The sequence below is a fragment of the Balaenoptera borealis genome (genome assembly GCF_965194805.1).
Source record: "Balaenoptera borealis genome assembly, chromosome: 5".
Classification (NCBI taxonomy): domain Eukaryota; kingdom Metazoa; phylum Chordata; class Mammalia; order Artiodactyla; family Balaenopteridae; genus Balaenoptera; species Balaenoptera borealis.
Window position 1 is genome coordinate 46,691,030 of NC_138862.1, and position 20,491 is coordinate 46,711,520.

General features: G+C 39.7%; 1 protein-coding gene across 7 annotated transcripts in view; it reads left to right on the plus strand.

The window, feature by feature from the left end:
* Positions 1–20,491, plus strand: part of ST3GAL6 (ST3 beta-galactoside alpha-2,3-sialyltransferase 6) — a 78,620-nt gene that overhangs the window by 29,781 nt on the left and 28,348 nt on the right. For all 7 annotated transcript variants that reach the window (XR_014244727.1, XM_082392175.1, XM_082392178.1 and 4 more), the window contains 2 exons: positions 12,046–12,145; positions 16,387–16,464. Coding sequence is in view for 6 of the 7 variants with exons in the window: in XM_082392175.1 (XP_082248301.1) it covers positions 12,057–12,145; positions 16,387–16,464 (167 nt within the window). In the remaining variant the exon portion in view is untranslated. The remainder of the gene's footprint in view (positions 1–12,045; positions 12,146–16,386; positions 16,465–20,491) is intronic.

Consider the following 20,491-nt stretch of genomic DNA (forward strand, 5'->3'; position numbering starts at 1 on the left):
CTCCATCTGTTGGTATCGTCTTTGATTTCTTTCATCAGTGTCTTACAGTTTTCTGCATACAGGTCTTTTGTCTCCTTAGGTAGGTTTATTCCTAGGTATTTTATTCTTTTTGATGCAATGGTAAATGGGAGTGTTTCCATAATTTCTCTTTCAGATTTTTCATCATTAGTGTATAGGAATGCAAGAGATTTCTGTGCATTAATTTTGTATCCTGCAACTTTACCAAATTCATTGATTAGCTCTAGTAGTTTTCTGGTGGCATTTTTAGGATTCTCTATGTATAGTATATCATGTCATCTGCAAACAGTGAGAGTTTTACTTCTTCTTTTCCAGTTTGTATTCCTTTTATTTCTTTTTCTTCTCTGATTGCTGTGGCTAGGACTTCCAAAACTATGTTGAATAATAGTGGTGAGAGTGGACATCCTTGTCTCGTTCCTGATCTTAGAGGAAATGCTTTCAGTTTTTCACTGTTGAGAATGATGTTTGCTGTGAGTTTGTCGTATATGGCCTTTATTATGTTGAGGTAGGTTCCCTCCATGCCCACTTTCTGGACAGTTTTTAATCATAAATAGGTGTTGAATTTTGTCAGAAAGCATTTTCTGCATCTATTGAGATGATCATATGGTTTTTATTGTTCAGTTTGTTAATATTGTGTATCACATTGATTGATTTGTGTATATTGAAGAATCCTTGCATCCCTGGGATAAATCCCACTTGATCATGGGGTATGATCCTTTTAATGTGTTGTTGGATTCTGTTTGCTATTATTTTGTTGAGGATTTTTGCATCTATACTCATCTGTAATATTGGTAAGTAATTTTCTGTTTTTGTAGTATCTCTGTCTGGTAGTATCAGGATGATGGTGGCCTCGTAGAATGAGTTTGGGAGTATTCCTTCCTCTGCAATTTTTTGGAAGAGTTTGAGAAGGACGGGTGTTAGCTCTTCTCTAAATGTTTGATAGAATTAACCTGTGAAGGCATCCGGTCCTGGACTTTTGTTTGTTGGAAGATTTTTTTTTTTAATAAATTAAAAAAAATATTTATTTTTGGTTGTGTTGGGTCTTTGTTGCTGCACGCAGGCTTTCTCTAGTTGCGGCGAGCAGGGGCTACTCTTCATTGTGGTGCACGGGCTTCTCATTGCAGTGGCTTCCCTAGTTGTGGAGTACGGGCTCTAGGCGCACATGCTTCAGTAGTTGTGGCTTGCGGACTGTAGAGCGCAGGCTCAGTAGTTGTGGCACACAGGCTTAGTTGCTCTGCAGCATGTGGGATCTTCTCAGACCAGGGATCAAACCTGTGTCCCCTGCATTGGCAGGCGGATTCTTAACCACTGTGCCTCCAGGGAAGTCCCTGTTGGAAGATTTTTAATCATAGTTTCAATTTCATTACTTGTGATTGGTCTGTTCATATTTTCTATTTTTTCCTGGTTCAATCTTGGAAGGGTATACCTTTCGAAATATTTGTCTGTTTCTTTCAGGTTGTCCATTTTATTGGCATAGAGTTGATTGTAGTAGTCTCTTATGATGCTTTGTATTTCTGCAGTGTCCGTTGTAACTTCTTCTTTTTCATTTCTAATTTTACTGATTTGAGTCCTCTCCCTCTTTTTCTTGATGAGTCTGGCTAAAGGTTTATCAGTTTTGTTTATCTTCTCAAAGAACCAGCTTTTAGTTTTATTGATCTTTGCTATTGTCTTGTTTATTTCTATTTCATTTATTTCTGCTCTGATCTTTATGATTTCTTTCCTTCTACTAACTTTGGGTTTTGTTTGTTCTTCTTCCTCTAGTTCCTTTAGGTGTAAGGTTAGATTGTTTATTTGAGATTTTTTTGTTTTTTGAGGTAGGATTATATTGCTATAACCTACCCTCTTAGAATGGCCTTTGCTCCATCCCATAGGTTTTGGATCATTGTGTTTTCATTGTCATTTGTCTCTAGGTATTTTCTGATTTCCCCTTTGATTTCTTCAGTGATCTCTTGGTTATTTAGTAACGTATTGTTTAGCCTCCATGTGTTTGTGTTTTTTACGTTTTTTCCCCTGTAATTGATTTCTAATCATATAACGTTGTGATCAGAAAAGATGCTTGATATAATTTTAGTTTTCTTAAATTTACCAAGGCTTGGTTTGTGACCCAAGATGTGATCTCTCCTCGAGAATGTTCCATGGGCACTTGAGAAGAAAGTGTAATCTATTGTTTTTGGATGGAATGTCCTATAAATATCAATTAAATCTATCTAGTCTATTGTATTATTTAAAACTTGTTTCCTTATTAATTTTCTGTCTGGATAATCTGTCCATTGGTGTAAGTGAGGTGTTAAAGTCACCCACTATTATTGTGTTACTGTTGATTTCCTCTATTATAGCTGTTAGCAGTTGCCTTATGTATTGAGGTGCTCCTATGTTAAGTGCATACATAATTGTTATATCTTCTTCTTGGATTGATCCCTTGATCATTATGTAGTGTCCTTCCTTGTCTCTTGTAACATTCTTTATTTTAGAGTCTATTTTATCTGATATGAGTATTGCTACTCCAGCTTTCTTTTGGTTTCCCTTTGCATGGAATAGCTTTTTCCATCCCCTCACTTTCAGTCTGTATGTGTCCCTAGGTCTGAAGTGGGTGTCTTGCAGACAGCATATATATGGGCCTTGTTTTTGTATCCATTCAGCGAGCCTGTGTCTTTTGGTTGGAGCATTTAATCCATTCACGTTTAAGGTAATTATCAATATGTATGTTCCTATTCCCATTTTCTTAATTGTTTTGGGTTTGTTTCTGTAGGTGCTTTTCTTCTCTTGTGTTTCCCACTTAGAGAAGTTCCTTTAGCATTTGTTGTAGAGCTGGTTTGGTAGTGCTGAATTCTCTTAGCTTTTGCTTGTCTGTAAAGCTTTTGATTTCTCCATCGAATCTGAATGAGATCCTTGCCGGGTAGAGTGATCTTGGTTGTAGGTTCTTCCCTTTCATCACTTTAAATATATCATGCCACTCCCTTCTGCCTTGTAGAGTTTCTGCTGAGAAGTCAGCTGTTAACCTTATGGGAGTTCCCTTGTATGTTATTTGTCATTTTTCCCTTGCTGCTTTCAATAATTTTTCTTTGTCTTTAATTTTTGTCAATTTGATTACTATGTGTCTCGCCGTGTTTCTCCTTGGGTTTATCCTGCCTGGGACTCTGTGCTTCCTGGACTTGGGTGGCTCTTTCCTTTCCCATGTTAGGGAAGTTTTTGACTATAATCTCTTCAAATATTTTCTCTGGTCCTTTCTCTCTGTCTTCTCCTTCTGGGACCCCTATAATGCAAATGTTGTTGCATTTAATGTTGTCCCAGAGGTCTCTTAGGCTGTCTTCATTTCTTTTCATTCTTTTTTCTTTACTCTGTTCCATGGCAGTGAATTCCACCATTCTGTTTTCCGGGTCATCTGTCCGTTCTTCTGCCTCTGCTATTGATTCCTTCTAGTGTATTTTTCATTTCAGTTATTGTATTGTTCATTTCTGTTTGTTCTTTAATTCTTCTAGGTGTTTGTTAAACATTTCTTGTATCTTCTCGATCTTTGCCTCCATTCTTTTTCCGAGGTCTTGGATCATCTTCACTATCATTATTCTGAATCCCTTTTCCTTATCTCCACTTCATTTAGTTGTTTTTCTGGGGTTTTATCTCGTCCCTTCATCTGGTACATAGTCCTCTGCCTATACGTTTTGCCTGTCTTTCTGTGAATGTGGTTTTCTTTCCACAGGCTGCAGAATTGTAGTTCTTCTTGTTTCTGCTGTCTGCCCTCTGGTGGGTGAGGCTATCTAAGAGGCTTGTGCAAGCTTCCTGATGGGGGGGACTGGTGGTGGGTAGAGCCAAGCACTGGCTTTCTTGAAAGACTGAAAGAGGAGGTGTGTGTATACATATAAGAACTAGCTGCATAGCACTGTATAGCAGAAGAATTGGGGGGGAAGAAGAGAGAAAGAAAATTATGCATATTCTTCTGCTATGCAGAAAGGAAAAAACTATGTATTTAGAAATCAGCCAGAATGTATACAGTTGGTCCAATTTGTTGAAAGTATACTAATAGCTTTTCCGGGGGGGAGGTACATAAATCAAATTATAATTTTCTATTAATTTATTCAGTAATATCAGATTTTTTCCCCCTTAATTTGTATTAAATAACAGTAGCTCAGAACTTCAGATTTAAATTTAGCTTTTTTAGGTGGTGTAATATTGCATACTGAATTTTATATATGCTATTCTTTATTTTAAAATTTTGGCCTATTGAGAATTTTCAGATCCTTCTAGTAGAAATCTGATCAACGAGACTACTAATTCTTTAAGATTTATCTCTTTAATTTTGAAATGAACAGTTTTTTCTTTTGTATTTTAATGTTTCTAAGTAAGTATATTTTATTTATTTATTTTTGGCTGTGTTGGGTCTTCGTTTCTGTGCGAGGGCTTTCTCTAGTTGCAGCAAGTGGGGGCCACTCTTCATTGCGGTGCGCGGGCCTCTCACTATCGTGGCCTCTCTTGTTGCGGAGCACAGGCTCCAGACGCGCAGGCTCAGTAATTGTGGCTCACAGGCCTAGTTGCTCCATGGCATATGGGATCTTCCCAGACCAGGGCTCGAACCCATGTCCCCTGCATTGGCAGGCAGATTCTCAACCACTGCGCCACCAGGGAAGCCCTAAGTATATTTTAATAAATGCATACTTTAATGTGTATCATTCCCTTGCTTAACAAGGTATTAAGTGAATACATTAAGTTCTTGCTGTTATAGTTAAAAAATACAGTAATTATAGTTCTCCAGAATGTACAATTTAGAAGTTTCCCATAATGTACAATATAAAAACACAGAGAGATCTCTTGAGTGGGGATGATAGCACCCCTGTTTTCATCATCGTATGTGAAAAGGGCTTAGTGCAGTGCTGGGCATTTTGTAAGTACTTAATAAAGTGTGCTATTATTTATATGATCATCAGCACCAGAGGGTGGAGGTCCTTGTTATATAAATGAGGCTTCTGGACACATTTGGATCATACCATTAATAATAAGGGTCATTACTTGAAAGAGGGGTAATAACTGAGTTAAAGAGGACTGAGGGCTTTCCATCCATTGCTGCGAGGTCCTGTGTGTCTTCTTTAAGGCTTGGGCTCTATGGAGACGGCTAGATCTAGGAGGCTTAGGGGACCCATGGGGCTGGACTAAGAGACTTAGACATTAATGCATAGGTAGAGCTGCAGCTCATGCTCACAGGGGCATGTGATTGCAGAGAAGAGTCATAAGCTGAGCAGTAAATACATCCTGCCTTCCTTCCTCTTCGTAAGATCTGTTGCCAAGCGCAGACAGTCTCGGGTATGTGTCAGTGTGAGCTGAGGTCTGGTGGAGACCTGAATGAAGAAGAGCCTCTCCCAGGGTTGAATGGACACAGACTGAGAGCAGGGCCACCTGGTAAGATTGTGGAGGTGACCCTTGAACAGGGGCACCTGGCTGAGAGGAAAGTTGTGGTTGAAATCCTGCCCGTGCCAAGCTATGTGCCCACAGGGCTGTGTGGAGCCAGATGGGGTGTCCTTTTCTATTTCGCACAAAGATGCAAGTTATCGAGTATTTTTGCTGAGCAGAGGTACGCTGGATGAGAGAGGAGACCGAGCAGCAGCAGAGCAAGACCTCTGTCACTGGGGAAGCAGAGGGTATCAAGGGATAGAGTGGATGAGTACGTGGTGTAGGATCCTAGTTACTTAGAATTGGATGTTTGATTGCTGAGCTGCCGGGGTAGCTGAGAGAGAAAAGAATGAAGACCTTGGAAAACTAGGATGTAATTCAGGGACCCGGCAACGGGAACTCAGGCCAGGTGAATGACATGTCCAAGTGTGGGATCAGTAGGAACCTGACCAAACTGTTGAGCTGCTGCTGGAGGCGTCTCAGGCTCCCTTTCCTTTGGTCCAGGATCAGGCTCACAGGTTGGGGTGGAGCTGAGCCTACAGATGGGCACCAGGACGTGTCTGCAGCTGAGCCTAGAGGTCACTGGGTGGAGAGAGGCCGGGCAGGCTGGGTCCGTCTGTGTGTGGAAGCATGTTTCTTCCTTGGAGTCATGTGATATTGACTGAGATACCCACAGGGTTTTTGTGCTTAGAGAATAGAATGATGTTTGCGGAATTATTGCTGAATGTGCTTTTTTCTAACTGGTTGTTGGAAAAACAAGCCTCTTTAGGTTTCAAAAAGCATTAGAGAGTCTAAAAATAAGAATCTGACCATTTTCAAGTGTCATTCCGTAGGGTTTTTGTTTTGTTTTTATAAGCAATGCTATTATGGTTGCCCTGGGGCTCAAGAATGTGCATTGAAATAGGAATCCTCCAGTTTGATTCTTAAGCATACTGAAGTTTGAGGATCACTGCTCCAGGACACTCAATAGAACCATGGAGAAAAAAAAAAAAAAGGATTTACTGAAATCCAGAATAGGGTGGGGAAGAACAAGGTTGTGAGTAATAGGGTTTTATTTAAGCACAGTTTGTGACTATAAACTTTATCTCCATTTCAATTCCTAGAATTGATACTGCTTAGGGAGCTGGTAGGATGGGCAGATGAGATATTCTGTCATGTTTAGTCTGGTATCAGGAGGCTGGACCTGCACCAATTTGTAAAAGCTCACATCTGGAGAGCAGCAGTACAGTGTGTGGACTCTGGTCTGATAGATACGGGTTTGAGTCTGTTCTGCAATTTATTAGCTCAGGTAAGTTAATATTACTCTCAGAGCTTCAGTTTTCTCATCTGTGAAATGGGAATTGTAAGTTTACTATTTCCCTCACAGGGCGGTTGTGAGGATTACATGAGGTAATACACCAAAAGCATCTGTCGGGGGCCTTGACAAATGCTAAGCACTGCTATATCTTAATGATTCTAATCAGCCATGATTCATTAGGCATTTGCCATGTGCTAGGCATTTTGGATAAAAAATCAATACAAAGCATCTAGTTATGAGATCTGTAACTGCATTCAACGATTATCTACTTAGCATCTTCTGTGTGACACGTAGAAGTAGATAAATAAATGCAAATAAAATGATTGACAAGTCCTGCTCTCATGGAGTGGGGTCATTATTATAACATCTGTTATGGTCTCTGTATTTCAGTACATTCCTCCATGGTTCTCTTGAGAATCCTAGAGCAGTGATTCTCAAACTGTAGTTTGGGTCGGCATAAGAATCAGACTGGAGTGTTCTTGTTTCAGTATACTTTTCCAAGCCCTAGAGACTCAGATGAAGTAGGGGCTCGGGAATGCGCATGTTAACAAGCCCTCAGCTGGTGCTGACCCTTGGACCTGCCATGTCACTTTGGGGAACGCTGTCCTGCAGCCCTCCCCCCGCAACCCGTGTCTGTATTTTCCCTTTCGGAACTCTGCCCATCAACAGCGCACTGTCAGGAAGTTGTCAATTAGAATTTTCTCTTTTGGGTTCTCCTCATGTATTCTGTCTTGATAGACAGGATGACACCAGTAATAGAACTGTGAGAAAGAAATGGTCAGACTTAAGTCTGTTTCTGTCTCTTAAACTGTGTGAGTTGGAACAACTCACTGAATCGCAGAAACTTTCATTTCCCTCGTTCATCAAGAAGATGATGCCTGCACATCTGGTTTTTTTTTTTTTTAACATCTTTATTGGAGTATAATTGCTTTACAATGGTGTGTTAGTTTCTGCTTTATAACAAATTGAATCAGCTATACATATACATATATCCCCATATATCCTCCCTCTTGCTTCTCCCTCCCACCCTCTCTATCCCACCCCTCTAGGTGGTCACAAAGCACCGAGCTGATCTCCCTGTGCTATGCGGCTGCTTCCCACTATTTTACATTTGGTAGTGTATATATAAGTCCATGCCACTCTCTCACTTCCTCCCAGCTTACCCTTCCCCCTCCCCGTGTCCTCAAGTCCATTCTCTATGTCTGTGTCTTTATTCCTGTCCTGCCCCTAGGTTCTTCAGAACCATTTTTTTTTTTTTTTTTTTTTTAGATTCCATATATATGTGTTAGCATACGGTATTTGTTTTTATCTTTCTGACTGACTTCACTCTCTATGACAGACTCTTGCACATCTGTTTATCAAGCTTGTTTTGAGCCTTAAATGAAGTGATGGACATACAAGCATTTTATGAACTTATAAAATATACTGTTATTATTAAAGAGAAGGAAGACCTGTTGCCAAGATTGAGCTCACTTTGGCATATGCAGATTATTCATCTATTGGGTTATGTATCATAATTTGGGAAGAAATAAACATTTGATCTCTGCCAGTGATTCCTGCTCTCCCTTGACACCCTCTACTCACACTTTCGGTGAATAATTGCTTTATGGCTTAAACTTTGTGAAGGATGTTTTAGGGACTCTGGTCTTAGTAGCATCTGCAGCCAAGAAGCTGATATGTGTTGTTTAATGTCAAGATCTTGAAACTTGTTTGTTTTGGTAATTGAAGCTATATTGAAGGGGCTTTTTTTTTTTTTTTTTTTTTTCCTCCCCTTAAAGCAGGCGCTCTATGTTAAATTCTTACTGGTGTTCCTTTGAGTCTTTGGCTCAAAGCAAAATGGTTGTTTCATTTATAGACTTATAATTAGAGAATTCAGTTATTTGTGGAAGTTTTTGCTGTGAGCAAGCAGAGGCACTCTACATGTTTATCACAAGGATATCCTGGCTGGCCCCAGTTTGCTTTGCAACTTGAATATGGATGTTTTGAATTGCCCATGACATGTGAGAGAGTGGCAAAGCTTCCAAAATTTTTCTCAGGCGGTGTATGCAGTGGCTCTTCACGAATAGGTTCATTTTACTTTTTGAAGGAAAAAAATGTTTTCTCACACTTCTTTGTCTTCAGCTAAACCACAAACTGGTGAGGAAAAAAACAACATCTCGCTTACCCATATTTTCGTGCTCTGTAAAGTGATATATAAATTTCCCAAAGAATATGTTTTGAGGGACAGATAAGCAAATTGAACTGTAAATACTGAGTTGTTTCTCTAGACTTTCATATGCTGTCTTACCTTAGATGTAAATATGTTTTTAAAACATTGCTGATACTGATAAGTGGCATCCTTGTTGGGTGTTTGCAAAACTGATGTTACTCTGGGTGGAGTTTTAAATATTTAATCTGAGTATTTAAGCAGATTGTTTGGTGACTATTTTGGCCCATGGTAAAATGCCTTCCAGGACAGTCTTAAGCCTGGTATCAGTAATTTCTAAAACTCTCTCTGTCCAAGTCTAACTTGTGGATTCTAGAACTTCCAGAGTTTCCAAACACCCCTGATATCTGAGACTGTCCAATGTACAACAAAAAAGGCTTAATTCTAGTGTATTTCAGCTGAGTCACAGGGTATAGAAAGAATTCCATTGTGTTCTTTGGAGTCTTTTATATTTATCCTACATTCATGTTTGCGTGACACTTGAATGAAAAAAACAAAAAACATTTTGCAGAGGCCAGTTCAGTCAAAGGGCTGAATGAGCCAAGGCCAGGCCACGCCAGCTCCCTATGTCCTGCCATCATGAATCATGACTCGTGGCCTCTGGCCAAAGTGTTTAATATTAGCACTTCTCTCACACATGAAAGGGAGGAAGCAGAGCTAGCATTTGTTGAACATGTCATAAGGGCCGGGCTCTGGGCTAGCTATCTTGCTGTCTTTGTTTCCTCGATTAACCAGTTCAGTGATGTGTCCAACATCTCCCATGCCTCACTGTCTTAGACTTTTACTCTGATCATCCCAAACCTTAATTCTCTCCATTACTTGGATTTTACCAATTATTTCTCAAGAAGCACAGAACCATACTTTTTCTTTTTTTTTTACCCACTAATGATCATGCAATTTATTTCTTGCTTTTTACCAAGAATTTAAGGTGATTTCTAAAAGAATGCGCAGTACATCAAGACATACATTGCAAATGGGCAAGGAAGACAGAATAAAGTGGAAAGGGAAGCACAGGCCTGAGGTGATCTATGAGTCCTTGCCATGCTTTACTCCCTTTGCCAGCAGAGGACGTGGCCTTTCCGCCACAGCCGTGCCCAACTGACTCTTTCTGTCAGACCAGTAAGAATACTGCACAGGATACATTAAGGGCAGGTCAAGTTTCCCTCTGGTTTTCGCAAAACTCATGCATTTTACTGTATAGAAAAAAAGCACAGCTGGCTTTAGCTTTAGAAAACAAACAACCATAAAATACACAAACTTATTCAGCACATATTCTTGTGTCCTAGGTTATGCCAGACTCCCATCATTTTGGCCACTCTATCTAATAGCCCAAAGAGGTTGGCTGTGTGCTCTCACTCCTCAACATGTGAGAACAGTCAGGTTGGAAAAGGGAGACTGATTTACCTAAGGCCCCTCTCCAAGCCAGGAATGATGTGGAGTTGGGCCACGATTCCTGTCTTCTGATTTCTAACCAGTGTTGACTCTTCACGGGGATTATGTCCGCTAAATTAGAAGTATGTGTAAACTACTGCCTTAACTGCAGTGAGAAGCAACAGCTGACACCAAGGGAGGTGTGCCCAGCAATCTTCATGGGATAATCCCTACAGTTTAGGGTCAACTCCAAACAGCCCCACACCCTCGTTAGCTCCAGAGGGTCTCAACTCTAATGGAGCCCAGGACAATTATTACATTTGTTACGATGACCTCACATGATCGAGAACGGCTTCATTTATGTTTGGTAGATTATACTTAAGAAGGCAATGGAGCTCTTTAAGAATCTAACCAATCAACTATACTTCAATAAAATTAAAAAAAAAAAAAAAAAAGAATCTAACCAGACTCACACGTTCGACACTGCCTTGCCCCAACTGAGGTTAATAGAGACGGACAGGAGTGAGCCCAGTGGTACGTTCAAGTATCTAGATGGACCAGAAACTTGATAAGAGATAGTATATCTGTTTAAGCAACATGCATTGAAATAGAAGATCCAGTATAGAAACATATATTAAATTTGTCTTTTGCATTTAATTACATGTGGAAGTGGGAGCATACTCATTTCTGCCTTTGAAGCAGAAGTGGGAACTAAGCAAAATGTTTTAGGCTATAAAAAATATATTTTGTAAAGGGTTTTTTGTTTTTGTTTTTGTTTTGTTTTTTTTGCATTTATACTCTAGAGAGGATTGTGTCCAGGTGTGTGTCTATCTATAAATGTACAGTGAACTATACTGTCCATTTAGTATAAAAACAAGCAAATAATTAGCTAAATTTACCTGTGCTGTGATATGGTGCATCTAAAAGTGTGTAAAAAGTGAGGATGTGGGAGGACTTCCCTGGTGGCACGGTGGTTAAGAATCCAGCTGCCAATGCAGGGGACACGGGTTCGAGCCCTTTCTGGGAAGATCCCACATGCTGCGAAGCAACTAAGCCTGTGCGCCACAACTACTGAGCCTGCGCTCTAGAGCCCGTGAGACACAACTACTGAGCCCACGTACCACAACTACTGAAGCCTGCATGCCTAGAGCCTGTGCTCGGCAACAAGAGAAGCCACTGCAGTGAGAAGCCCGCGCACCTCAACTAGGGAAAGCCCGTCAGCAGCAATGAAGACCCAAAGCAGACAAAAATAAATTAATTAATTAGTTAATTAAAAAAAAATTGAGGTTGTGGGAAATATTTTTTAGTAGCTTTTTTCCCCCAGTTTTTTAAAATGAGAAAATGACTTTTAGCATAAATAGCATTTAAAAGTCATTTCGAGCACTGACAAAACAAAATGTTTGTTTACATCTTAAGGCATATATTCATTTTCTCTTGAGATAGAGAAAATAGGTATTTTTTAATATTTCTGAAAAAAGTTTTGGATATGAAATAGATGTGTAAAATTTTGTTCTGAATGAATTTTTTTCCTATCTAACATAGGAAAGTATTGGTCTAAACGCGAATCATGTTGTGTTGATTAAAGAGGATGAGGAGAGACAGAAAAAATATTTTCTGAAAATTCAGTGGGTGTTTCCAAAATAACAGCCTGATGTCAGTTTCTTCTCCTCTTCGCTCTATATGTTTATTCACTAACGCTTGTATGTAAGCCATTGTGTAAATCACCTGTATAATGATCTTGCCTTTCCCTTGGCCTTCATCCCCTGTGTTTCAGGTGGGCCAGCCATGAGAGGGTACCTTGTGGCCATCTTCCTGAGTGCTGTCTTCCTCTATTATGTGCTGCATTGTATATTGTGGGGAACAAATGCCTATGGGTAAGTTTTATTTTTGCTGTTTAAAAATGACTACCAAACTGGTCTTTCACATAGACCTGCAAATGATATTAGAGGGACCTAGTAAAAAAAACAAAAACAAACAAATAAAAAACAAACCCTGTAACATTTTGAACCTTTTCTAGCTTTTCCATTATAAATTAGAGTTTTACCATTCTAGTATCTTATACATTACATCTAACAGTTTAAATATTGATAAACAACAACATCTTTTTATTGACTTTTCAGTGAAGCAGTGGTGTTGACAATCTTTGGGACATCACATTCTTATTTATATAATTCATCTTTTTGAATTGATGGAGTAATTCTTAGACTCAGTGGCACTTGATTCTTAGAGTCTAAAATGCTTGGATAAGAGACTGTTGATAAAATGTAGACACTACATATGGTTCCTTTTGTTTAAAAATATTTGGTGAATAATGATGTATGTACAATTTGAAATGACTTTGACTTGAAATGTCACATATAAAAGTTGAAGAGGCACAGGTAGTTTTATTAAAGAGAAAACTTCTGTAATAAGATTTTTATCATTTTTCCTTTTTTTTTCTATTTTGAAAAGTACTTAGTTTGAATAAATTAATTGCAAATAAAAATTAGCTACAATTTATAGCCTGAATAGAAATGACTAGAATTAATACCACACAGGACTTGATTTCCTTGCATTAGTCACAAAGCATGTGACAATCTAGAAAACTTCAAAATCAATTATATTTCTTTCAAAAAGGAGTAACAGTAGTTACTGATACATCACAACTCGTCAACTTATAATACAAGCTTCCTGACATGCATTTCCTGAGTGAACCCAAATGATCTTTTTTTAAAACAAGGAAATTTTGACACGTTGAAGTAAAGTAAAATAGTTCATGGCTTCTAAGCAACAGGTTTTGTTTTTTAAAAACCAAAAGAAAATTCAGAACAGCATTGTAATAGGATAGGTTAAAGCTATGCTACCACATACAAAATTTTGCTAGAGTCAATCAAGTATAACACAACTTTTCGAACCAAAGGAAAACAAATCAAGAGATTAAAAAAATGATTCTGTCTAATCTAAAAGAAATCTACTGATTTCTACAAGTGTCACAAAGGGTTTGAGGTAGTGCAACTGTCTGTACTTTCCTTGTGGTGTGTTTAAAAAACGGGGGTGGGGTAGGGGGAGGGGAGAAGAAATGTTTTCTTGCTTCTGAAAGCAAAGAACTTATTGGAATTAGAGAATAAACTGACCATGCAAGTGTGTCCCTCCATTTGGCTGTCACTGGTGCTCATCTGCTAACCAAACATTTCCTTGCGTCCCACTGTGGCAACTGTCCTTTTAGGATTCAAGCCCACAGTTAAGGCTGGTCTGTTAGATTAACAACAACAAAAAAAGAGCACTGTCGTCATTCAACCCTTTATACCTCCCTAAATTTCTTAACACCTGAATAAGTCCAAATACAGGATAGTCGATTAAGCATTTCTTTTTCTAAAAGCAAATCGAGTCACTCTCCTTTCTTGTTAATTTATGCTTTTTCTCATGAGAAAGATTTTTTTCTAGAAAAGTGAACAGGTGAACCACAGTTTATATCTAAAAAATAAACTTGCCAAATGTTGCCGATACTAAAAACAGATTAGTTATTATGGGAGGAAAATTAGATAATCTAGATTAAATTGCATACTCAAAGGTGCATATAAAATGTTTCTTAGCATTAAGTTTTTGTTATAGTTCTACACTCGGGAGAAACATTAAGGAAAAAATCTTTCCCGATTATCTTCAGTGTGGTTAAAAACAAAACATCTCGTACATGATGGTAATTAATATGAATTTGTTTTTACAAAGTATTCTAATTTACCAAATTTCATAGTTAGATGGGGGTGGGGAGAGAGGCTCTCTTGTCCTTCTTCCTAACTTTGCAAATCCTTGAGCTATGCTTTGCTAAACTACCATTCACACTGAGTGTGAGACCAACGTTACCGTGCTACTCTATCAAGAACATTCTAAGATATTTTCTATAATAAAGATAAATAGAGAAAAAGTTAATATACATGTTGCTGTATTCTACAATGTTTGCAACAAACTGTAAGCTAACATAGTTTGAACCAACAGTACCCTCAGTTATACAAAACAATTTTTCAACCCTGAGGATGGGTGATTCAAAAACACTAAAGGCATCAAATTAGACTATGTCTATTTCTCCTCAAAATATATTTTCAAAACTCAGAATTCAGAAGTCTGGTACTTTTGGAAATTCCTTTACTTGAGTTTCCCAGATTTTTGCTCAGAAATTGCTACTATGTATTATAAATGTTTAAAAAAATTCTTCATCTTAATGCAAATGACCAGAGCAGAAAAGCTGACGTGGACAACAGGTTGGAAAACCCAAATCACTTAGCTTATAAATGTATAATGTAGTCCTGGAGGACAACGGTCTGTTAGTGTAGAGGTATCCTTTTTCCTATTGTCAGTCCTTCTGTGAGGAGTCAAGTTTTGATGACCTTTAAATCCTGAATGAGTGGTGAGTATAGGATGTCAAAATAAACCACATAAAAACTTCCTGTCTTAGACAAAAATTCGGTACTTTTTGCCAGTATTTGAATAGTAGATCCTAGATCATGTTTCTAGGTTTTGTTTTGTTTTACTAGATTAAAAAAATGATGCTTCTGTATTTAACTTCATCACTGGTTGATTGTAGTGATCTTTATGGTCACTGGTAAAACCCAATGCCAGGTGGGTCGGTTTGGACACAAGTTTTGAGGTTTTGGACTTAAATAATGAGCCATAGATCTTAGAAGTCTGATTTTATACCACATGAGGATCCTACTGCAGGCATCTCTCCCTCCATCTCTGCCACTTCTGTCTCTGTCCTGTACTTAGTAATGGAAGAAAAGAACAGAAGAGAAAGCACGAAGTTTACTAGATTGCTAATTCCCTACAAATCCTATTCTTGGTCACAGGGGAAATGATAAAGAAGACAATGAAAAGCGTCCAAATTCAGCACATTTTTCTTGTCATCAGAATTTGAGGAACGTTCATGTCACTCCTAAGCTAACACATTACTCCAGACGCAGAAAGTATCGTGAAATTACCTTGGATGCTGGTAATTACCTCGGAGCTGGAAATTACCTCGTAACTTGCTTCCTTAAAAACTGTTTAAGACAAGTAATTGTCTTTTTTTAAGAAAAAACACCCACAGTCTTCACAATATCCCAAAATAGTTTGTTTTCTGGTTGAATAACCTTAGAAACCAAGTAATATCTTATACTTTATTTTGTCCTCTGACTATAATTTGGTTTTTGTGGCTTGGTGTGCTGGCCCACCATATTTATGTACCTTCCTTACATATAAATCAAGAGATTTTTGCCATTTGGGGTATTTACAAAAGATGATTCTCTGCATCTGGCCTCAGAGTTCAGAAACCTAGCAGTTTTAACTGCGGATTTTGTACCAAAAACAGTTTAAAATTGAGTCAATCCATGAAGGGTTTAGGCTGTTTCTCTTTGAATCCTGTGATTGCAGAAGAGAATTGATTCGTTTTCTTTTTTGGATTAATTCTCCACACAACTGATGATCGTTAATAGTTTTTTATATTAGGCTGTTTTGCTCTTTCCTGGCTGAGTCTGGATCCTGTCCCCTTCATTTGTTTTCATTGTTGTGCTCTGTCTTGTATCACAATACCCTTTGAAATTGTGGAGACAAGTGCTCCATTCAGCGGACACACAAGCGCCTAACCTGTGCCAAGAATAGAGGGGAGTTAGACATGTGACTCTAAATGGTGGGATTTGTGGAGTCCCCGGGGCACGGGCAGGGGCTACGGAACCTGCTCGGGGCAGTGTCTCTGTGGCATTTGCTGCCCACGGGTGTGCCCGCGTGTGGCACGGAGGACCCACATAGCCGTGTGCATGTCTCAGGCTTTCAGGAACTTCTAAAACGTGAGTCTGGTCTTGGCTTCCACAGTGTGATGATCCTAGTTCTTCTCACAGGGTCCTTTGAGTCACTGCTCTTTGACCCTTCTGGGTCACTCGTCACCTCAGCCTTTTCCACTCTCTCTTGCTTTGCATCCATGAATCCTCAAATATGTCCAGGACTTAGGAGAAGCTTCTGTCATACCTCAGGGGCTGCGGTGAGCGTTTCTATTCCCTGCCTGAGAAGCCTCTCACTGGTGGCACCGCGTGGGTTCCCAGGGCATTTTCTTCCCTTTGGGCCGTCTTCCTAGTTCTGGTTTCTGACTGATGCTATTTTTGTCTCATAGGGTGCCACCTGTGGAAATGAAGAGGAGAAATAAGATCCAGCCTTGTTTATCAAAGCCAGCTTTTGCCTCTCTCCTGAGGTAAAAATACAAAAGAAACCGTGGCACACAAAATGTTCAAAATGTGTTTGTAATCATTCTCCACACTTGTTTGCCTTTTTTCATGCAAATCTTAGCAGTATAAGTACATAATGTGGTTAGCCTACATTTCAGGAAGAGCTTGACTATCCTGTGTCTTTTTGTGCTTTTAGTCAGAACTCTGCATATATTTTAAGAAAAGGCATTGAAGAACTCAGTCAGACCAGTATTCTTTTCACACAGGTGAGATTAGAGAGGTCTATTTGTGTTTGATCATAAAAGAGTGCACTGTCCTTTTAGGGTTTTCTTTCCCCACCCTTGTTCCCATGTTATTTTCCACCCTTGTTATTTAACTTCTAGGTTAAAGTTTACAGTAGATATTTTCCTTTCCCAGACTTTTAATGAACTACATAGAATGTAAATAATGATTGTTCATTATGGTTGTCAGGACTTGTAGAGAATTTACTCTTCCATCATAAATATTCTTTTCCTTTGTCACCACTGCTTTGATAGAGTGCTGGTCAAAATGCTTCCAGATTAATAGAAATCAATGACAGTCGGGTCTGGGCATGTTGAAGTGTGTAAAACACAGAGGTTTTTCAGCATTTTATCTTTTAAGGATCTAAAATTCATATTGTCTTTTCTTATTTTCTTTTATCGTATTACTGTATCTCTCCATGACTGGTTCTTAACCTTTTGGGGCTACAGGTCCCTTTAAAAATCAGCCAACCTTCTGGAAAACTTTAGATACATAAAATATTTTTACATCTGACTACAGGTGTGCCGCGGTTGCCTGTAGTCAATCTGTGGGTGTGTGTCCAGTTAGGACCACTGCAAAACTAGAAGAGTGATGTTAAAAATTTTTTTTTTTTTTACCATGACCCATAGTAAGAAATACATTTTGCTTTGGAACTTAGTATTCATACATATTTATAATAAAAAAAAGAAAGAATTTTTACCTTTCCTACTCCAGATACCCTGTATTCTGTTCTATTCACTTTTTAAAAATGAGCTGATCATGACTCGCAAAATTGACTTCATGAGCCACCTATGGGTTGCAGACTGCAGCTTCAAAGTGCTACTCTAGAATCAAGGTACTCTTCAGCTTTCGAGAGAAAAGGCATTTTCTTTCTGAGAAAACCCAAAAGGGTTTAAGTATTTATGAAAGATTGCTCAGCAGGTGTGCAAGTCTGCACGTTTGTCACGTGAATAGTATTCCCTGGAGGCAGAGCTCCCTCCTTTGCAGTAGCCATCAGGAGAAGCTCTGCTGGGAAACCTGGCGGAGTTACCTGCAGTGCTATGAAGAGGACACCTTTCCTTAGCACTGAGCTTGGGTGTGGTTTCATCTTTGTCAGGTATGGGTTAGTGACTCCAGATAATAGTAACTTCACTTTTTATAGCTTCGGTTTCTTTGTCTCGTCGACTGAAAAAAAAAAAAAAAAAAGCACAGCCTAAAAGTTGAGAATGTTTTATTTGGGGACCTTACTGAGGACTGTAGCCTGGGATGGCAGCCTCTCAGATAGCTCTGAGGGACTGTTCCAAAGAGAGAGGAGCCAGGATTTATAGGAGTTTCTGGGAACAAAAAAACAGGGAGTCGAACATCAAAAGATTACTGCTGGACTTGCCTGGTGGCGCAGTGGTTAAGAATCTGCCTGCCAATGCAGGGGACACGGTTTCAAGCCCTGGTCCAGGAAGATCCCACATGCCGCGGAGCAACTAAGCCCGTGCGCCACAACTACTGAGCCTGCGCTACAACTACTGAGCCTGCGCTCTAGAGTCCATGCTCTGCAACAAGAGAAGCCACTGCAATGAGAAGCCTGCAACGAAGAGTAGCCCCTGCTCACTGCAACTAGAGAAAGCCCATGTGCAGCAACGAAGACCCAATGCAGCCAAACATAAATATAATAAATAAATTTTTAAAAAAAGATTACTGCTAATTAAAGAAAAACCAGACATCTCAAGATAATGAATTTACCCCTTTTCTATGTGTGGGAAGATGCAAGAAACTGTATTATTGGAATTATCCCTTTGATACGCACCTCAGCTATCTGGGGCCAGTATCCTGTTTTCCTTCCTCCTGAATTCCCCTCAGGGTGCACAGGTGGGGGGGCAGCTGCAGTAGCCGAAGGCTTGATGGGCTTCAACATCCTTTGTTTACTGAAATGGCAGGCCACGTTCTTTGCCACAGTGCTTAACAGTTATTTCGTTTAGAAATAAAATGTTAAGTCACCTAGTACAAGGTCTGACTGGCAGTAGATGTTAATCATCAGTTACCATCATTATCACTCCCACCAGCTCCGAAGAATAGCGTCCTTTATTGCTTTCACCTCAAGGTGCAAAGTCATCTATGGTTTACTTTCCCAAGGAAGCCTGGGAAGATCTTGAATCTCCTCTCAGTCTTAAGTCAGGTGACCTGACACTTCCTCTTCCCAGAGCAGATCCTAAGCTTAGGGATCAACCCTGATACAGATAATGACCTTTTGAAGTTGGCTGGACCCCTGAGGCTGCTAACACTTGTCACAACTGAATCTAGCACACACACCCTTCTCGAGTAGGAAGGGCTGGTTTCTCACCTCTTTGCTTAGTCTGAATATGGTGTAAGTTCTTAGCTCAGCTCTAAAGATCTTGAGCTCCTGTGACTTGCCAAGGTTAGTGGTTCCTGGGTAGCAAAGCCAGGATCAAGCTGAAGCTAATTTGTCCCTACCCTACTGCTGTTTATTTCCATTTTGTCATGCAGCCTCTGAAACCCCAGGGGCGCTCTTATCTCCACCTGCAATTTTTATACTAAGGAAGATCAAAACTGATAATGCCGGAAAGAAGGGGCCATGTGTTGGGGATGGGATAAGGATTAGCTTGACTTGCTCTGCAGTACTTAGTCCTGGTAGGTGGAAATGGCATTTTAATATGTGCTTTACCTCTTCCTTATCTCTCTCTCTTTATTTTTTGATGTGGACGTTTTCAAAGTCTTTATTGAATTTGTTACAATATTGCTTCTGTTTTATGTTTTGGTTTTTTGGCCCGGAGGCATGTGGGATCTTAGCTCCCTGACCAGGGATTGAACCCGCACCCCCTGCATTGGAAGGCGAAGTCTTAACCACTGGACCACCAGGGAAGTCCCTGTTCCTTCTCTTTAATTAAAAAAAAAAAAATTATTTCTTTCTATTTCATAATGGTCCCATAAAGAATTAGTTTGGAGTTGAAATTCATTCAGTCATTTCTCTTTTTTAAAAAATTTATTTATTTACTTATATTTATTTTTGGCTGTGTTGGGTCTTCGTTTCCGTGCGAGGGCTTTCTCTAGTTGCGGCGAGCGGGGGCCACTCTTCATCGCGGTGCGCGGGCCTCTCACTATCGCGGCCTCTCTTGCTGCGGAGCACAGGCTCCAGACGCGCAGGCTCAGTAGTTGTGGTTCACGGGCCCAGCTGCTCCGCGGCATGTGGGATCCTCCCAGACCAGGGCTCGAACCCGTGTGCCCTGCGTTGGCAGGCAGATTCTCAACCACTGCGCCACCAGGGAAGCCCCCATTCAGTCATTTCTTAAATGTATGTTGTCTGCCTACTCTGTGCCAGGAGCTAAAAGTGAGGGAAAAAACAGAGGCGCCTCATCAAACATTGTTGTCTGAGAGAGTAGCTGAGTGGAGCAGGGGGCAGGGCAGGCAACAAGAAGACAAATACCCGTAGTTCTTGTTCTTGAGTAAATTTTAACTTAATGACCTCAGGAAAGAGTTCAGTTCTAGCTACCTCTAACTTTCAGTGTGTTTTTATTTTCACAGCTGACAACAGCTTTATGGTACGTTTTCTTTTGGGAGTGGATCAGCATCTGTACTTCTACTTTCCCTTATTTCTTCCTTTATCTCTGCCTGTAGATGGCTGTCACTGGTGTTTGCTGGTTTTTAAATTTTGTGCCCCCCCCCCTACTCCCCACTCAAAGCTGTTACATAATTTTGGTTTTACTACTTGGAAAGCGTTTCCCTTCCGGGTGTGTAGTTCCAGTGCACATCCCCTTGTAGATAATATTTAAATAGTGTTTA